Genomic DNA, 5,787 nt, shown 5'->3' with positions numbered 1-5,787 from the left:
ATTCATACTATTCATACTATTGTTTAGTTTACTATTCTATTTATTTTGTTCAGTCAGGCGTTTACGCACTGCAGGGCCGGCCCCGGCTCGGCCCTGGCCCAGCCCGGCCCGGCCCGACTTCTAATCCGGGTTCGGCGGTTGTGCATAAGCATAGTAGGGCCAGATCCAGCCCGAGTTCTGGAACCTGGCCAGGCGAGGTTCCAATCGGGCCGGCCCAGTTTGACGACTTATTTGTTTTGCTCTGACGAGTCAAAACGAGTCTGGTAAGTCATTAAAAAACATATAGATCTATGAAAAAGCAACTGCTTTCATTACGGTAGCATGTAACAAGCTAATATTGCTAGCTTACTCGTCGATGCCGTCTGTGTCTCATAATAGCCGCTTTCTATTGCTGTTGTATGGCCAAGTACAGCCTTCGGAAACTCTCYGCTCTTCTGCGCATCACCATTCGTCGTCTCACTCGACGTTTAAGGACCGTTATGCGTGCTTTTCCGGTAAACAGTTCCCACCTACTTCGAGGCGGCTCTGATGACAGTGCAAAACATCCAGGGCTGGGCAGGGCCGGACCTAGGCCATCTGGGGGCCCAGCCCTGCAGTGCGTAAATGCCTACAGTGACCGAGATCCAAACAATGACAGACTGTAAGACGGCTGGAAAAAGAGGAGGTTGAAGCATTCAGCAACAGCTGACAGAGAAACAAAGAGGGTCAAAAGACTATTTAAGGGTTTCCTGCTATAAGATTTTTAAGAGTCGGCTGATGTGAACTTTTTGACAAGCACCGTCATGAACACTACTGTGGATGCATGTATGTACTGATCTTTACAGCTTCCTTTGTAGTAAAACGAGGTTAGTTGTTTTTACATAAGATGGTCTAAGCTACAGTCTCTTTATATTCCGGTATAACATCTTTTAAACAAAGGAAAATCACTAAAATAATAACTATATTTTTTGGAAGTTTATTAAATATTAAACACTTGACCTAGATTTATAATTAAGTTTGACTTAAAAAACTGAGTTGAGTTCATCCTGGAATTGACTAGAACGTTTTCTTAGAAGACCACATGTGCTGAAAAAAATCAGGAACTACCGTATTTATTTGTGTATAATATGATCTCATGTATAATAACCCCCCTTTTTTTAGCTTAAAAAGCATAAAAAATTAAATCCTCAAACTTCCTCCAATTTCACACAGACTTCAAGATTTTTCAGCCTTTGCAGTCTTTATACATATCAGTAAAATGATCATTGGACTGTTCATTTTATTTTAATAAAATGTACTAAAAGGTATTTTGACATCAAAAATATATCAGCTGTAGCAGCATCATATGAATTCTGGCATTTTACACATAGTCCACCAGGATGCGCCAACACAAAAGTCAGAGACTTCACATGAGATTTGAACCATCTTCTGTGGGAAAAGCAGATTACTTCCTACTCGCGAACGCCCCCTCTGGTGGGGAAACGTTTTTTCAGGGATAAAAAACTTTTCAGAACACCGGTAGACGGCAGCCATTACAGACAAATGTGTTTGTTGTTTGAGCAGCGGCCCGGCCACACACTAATGTCAATTCGCTTTCATTACTAAGGTGCAAGACTGCTTTTCCCCAACTTTTTTTCACATCATGTCGCCTGCCTGGATCTGTTATTATCTCGCTCTGAAGAATGAAGGAGTGTCAGAGGTAAGCTCGCTTCAACTGCTTTTTATGACGCGGTCTCATTTCGGGACTCAGGCTTTTTGTGAATGAAGCCGATATAAATGTATAAGTAAAAATATTTATCCGAGTATAGTACTATCCCCCCAACTTTATGGATGATTTTATGGATTTAATTTTACGTATTATACTTGAATAAATATGGTAGTTCATTTASAAAGACTGGGCACTTGCTTATTTTGATTTTAAGGGTGAAGACAAACAATTTCAGTCTTCCAGTGTTCCTGATGCATAAACAGCACAGCATTCTTGTCTCATTTAATTTGCATAAACCTTTTTATCGGGGTGTCCTCTTTTTAAACTGCCGCCGTTTTAAAGGACCGGAATTGTCACCGTGATGTAGAGCKCACACGGTTTTGGCCTTTCAGACAGTGACACAAATAACAGAAGACACAATAAAAAGCTAACAGCTTTAAAAGACCAGGCAGATTTTCCACCATTTGATGCTGAATTTTTCCTCGTTGCAAGAGACGCAACTTGCTCACAGAGTTAAGCGACACAGATGTGCAACATGCATTCATCATAGTCACATTCCTGTCCTTCCGTGCCATTCTCCAGAAGTGTCCTATCAGAATAACAGGCTGCTTTTTTACAGTGACATGATTCGCAAAGACAGAAAACTACAAACACAGACATGCACTCTGGACTCACGGCATAAGACTGAGTTTCCCTCCAGACTTGACTCCTTCCCTTTTCTGGACATAGTTGGCTGGAATGGTGCCCTCCCTGCCCACTGTGTTTCTTGCTCTGTACCAGTTTGGATCCTGAAACAGTCAAGTAAGCCAAGAGTTACCAAACCAATTGAAAAATTCTAATCATTCTGAAGTTATAGGGCAGTCGTACCCCTCTGATATATCAGAGCACAGAGTTTGAAAATCACGACAAAGGTAAAAAAACATCTAATGAAAAAAGCTAAAATTCGCAACTTAATTTTACATCAACACAMTATTCTTACCCTGGTGACTCCGATGATGGTCAGTACATCTCCTTTGCAGAAAGGCAGGTCCTGTTCATTACCGGGCTTGAAGTTATATTTGGCAACACATTCTGTGCCAGTCGACCATGGCACCTGTAAACACAGAAGATACGGAGGAACCATCTTTAAATGATGTAGCTCGGTCTATTTAGACAGGCTAAGTGGAACTGCTTTACACAAAACAGCTTTCTATTCAATGTTGGAGGTAATGGTGCAAAAAGGTTCTCCAGTATTTGACAATTATGTTCGACAGAATCAAAGTTAAATGACAAAAGATCAGCTAATAATTTCAAATTATTCCAACATTTCTGAAGACCAACTTCTCATAGATAAATTGTTATTAAAAATACTGACTTCAGATATTTAATTTGAAGTCAGATAGATGAAAATGAACCCCAGGTGATGTAAATAGAATCAAGCTAAAAAGTAGCAGGTGTGAGGAAATGAATCAGCAGCTTTTTCTCTGTAAAAACCAAATGTGTTTGAAACATAGTCCATAGTGCTCATTAGTACAGGGAGCTCTACTGAGGCAGCAGCAGAGAAAACTCTTCTTTTCTACCGCTATAACATTATGCAACCAGTCAGATAATTCCAATTAAACTCAAAAGGAAGGATGGCTTTTTGTAGGAAAACTTGCTACAGATCCTATAGGAAGGTTGATTGTACAGTTAGGAGAGGAACTCCCCGCTGAGTTTAATGTCAAGTTGCTTCTTTTAATGACAACTTATAGTACACTCAAACGTCAAGATAAGAATCACCCCATTAAAGCAGTTCTGACCCATGGGGTGGGAATACACTGAACTTCTGGAGGTGTTCCAACATCAGAATGATTCCATTTTTTACTGGCCTCTGCAGATTTACTGGACTTTAATGAAGTTTGGAAGATGAGGTCAACAATATGGGAACTTTGTCATCTTTTATTTCTCAGTGGTTTTAGTGGTTTCTGGAAAAATGATCCCATTCAGGGAGTCAGTGCTGTTGGCGAGCGCTGATAACATTGAAGAGGATTAGTGGCAACTGTGGGTGATGTGTACCAAAAGCCAGGTTGCTCTATTCAGACACACAATACAAATTGTAAAGCTTTGTAATATTCTACTGAACATATTTAAATAACTATACTGTATTAAGTAGTAGCACATATACAGGTGTAATTTGCAAATATGTAATTAAGAGAATGATAAAGATTAATTTGTTGGAGAAATACTCTATGTAAATATATAAAGTAAGAATTGTTGCTCAAGGAGTTAAATCTTTGTTTTTCTTTTTCGTTTTTGTAATTTGAAGACTACTTTTGATTGAATTTATTTACTTGGAAAAAAGAGGAGCAGATATAAGATTTTTTTCTTCTTCTGCTACATTTCACTTAATTTATGATTTGTATATTTATTGTTTATTGAATTTATGTTGTTTTTTTAAGAAACGAATAAACTTAAAAAATAAATAAATGTGCCCATTGTTTCTCAGCATGATGTTCTAATTAGATAGTAATTTTATTGTAAGGGTGAATTATTTACCTTTTTTACTGCTGTGGTAAAACTGTGAGAGTTGTTTCTGTGGTTTCCTTCTTTCACAGATTTTTTTTTCTTTTTTCCAAAAGAAAGTAGATCACCATGCAGTTTAACTGTAATTTGAGTGTTTTTCTTTTTTAGGATGGTTGTATGTTGAAATGAAAAAAAAAATTGTTTGTCATTTTAATTTAGTGACTTTCACATACAAAAAAAAAACAATCTGAAGCAAAAACAAACCAATGTTGAATGCATTTATGGTTAATAACAGTAAAACACTTTCTAGATTGTGCTATAAACAAGTCTGTGTTGCTGCTTCTAGACAGAGAACTTTGTCATTGATATCTAACAGCAGCAATCACATCAGACAGCTGTTGTAGGAAAACATTAACCTCTACGAAAGCACAGAGACCAGATATTTTGAACAAACAAGGAGAGACTTTATAAGCGGTTTTATTTGTTTTAAGGTGGGGCGGATGACACCAAAGCAGAAAGCATGAGAACCACTTAGAGAAATTTGTACATAAAAATATTTTCTTAGCTTTTATAGCTTTAGAAATTATATACAGCAGTTTTACAATATGTGGGAGCAGGAAGTGAAATCGTCCCTTCAATACTAACTGGGACAGTGAAAATGGAAATGGACAACGGACCCTGAAAAACTGTAAATGAGTCAGAGAATTTAGATCTAAAAGCCAGTTAAAGATTTTTGCCCAACGAGTGAGTTACAGTAACCTACATTTAAATGACCTTATAACTACAATCAATAAAATGTTTTGAGTGAAGTGAGCTCTTTGTAAACCAAGCAGATAAATAACTGCTTTGTGGTTGGGTTTCTTTGTCAACCAGTCAATTTGCACTTTGAACATTGTTGCCTGTCAGACTCACAATAGTTGAAGTTAAAAATATAAGACAATGTCATAAAAAGTATGTGGTATATTTCTCTACAACAGTGATTTTGACAATTCAAAGATAAAAAAGTGCTTCAAATGTAAATGTTGCTACAAAAAACCACAGATTTGAAAATATTTTCACTCATACCAAGCTTGCAACACAGAAGTGGTATGAGATCCCAACAGGTTTATGGTTTTAGTTTAGTTTGTAATTAAAAAATGTGGACACATTCCCCACTTTTGTTTCTTTAAACCATGATTTAAAGTGTTTTTTTTAGGATATTATCATTTCACTTTGAGATGTGGCACAAATTATGCTTTGAGGTCAAATACCCGTGGAGTAATATGAACATTTGAACCCCTAAACCATAGACAGTAAGGACAGAAGTCTTTAAAAACACTTACATGGACCCCAGACATGATGAGGGGAACTGAGCAGCAGGTATCCTCAGACAGGCAGTGGTCACTGATCAGCCAGTACCATCAGAGCTGGAACACACAGAATCCACAAGATTAGGAAAGCAACAAATAATGTAATATGCGCAACTATTGTACTGAGATACAGCAATGCTTTTGTTCTAAGACATTAGCTAACAGCAAATGTAATGGTATGTTTCATAGTTTGACATGAGAAAGTCAGACCCTTGCCTGGGGACAAATACAGATGACATGGATCAGAAAAAAATCCATCCATCCATCCAT

At 37.6% G+C, this 5,787-nt stretch overlaps 1 protein-coding gene across 1 annotated transcript in view; it reads right to left on the bottom strand.

The window, feature by feature from the left end:
- Positions 1-5,787, bottom strand: part of LOC106536637 (tyrosine-protein kinase CSK) — a gene marked incomplete at its 3' end in the record, with an annotated part of 12,681 nt that overhangs the window by 5,936 nt on the left and 958 nt on the right. The window contains 3 exon segments of the mRNA XM_014033945.1: positions 2,363-2,475; positions 2,667-2,780; positions 5,491-5,574. Of these exon segments, the coding sequence (XP_013889399.1) occupies positions 2,363-2,475; positions 2,667-2,780; positions 5,491-5,505 (242 nt within the window).

The sequence above is a fragment of the Austrofundulus limnaeus genome, unplaced genomic scaffold (genome assembly GCF_001266775.1).
Source record: "Austrofundulus limnaeus strain Quisiro unplaced genomic scaffold, Austrofundulus_limnaeus-1.0 Scaffold1908, whole genome shotgun sequence".
Taxonomy (NCBI): Eukaryota; Metazoa; Chordata; class Actinopteri; order Cyprinodontiformes; family Rivulidae; genus Austrofundulus; species Austrofundulus limnaeus.
Note: the sequence above shows the minus strand (reverse complement) of the source record. Positions and strands in the feature narration are given on the sequence as shown.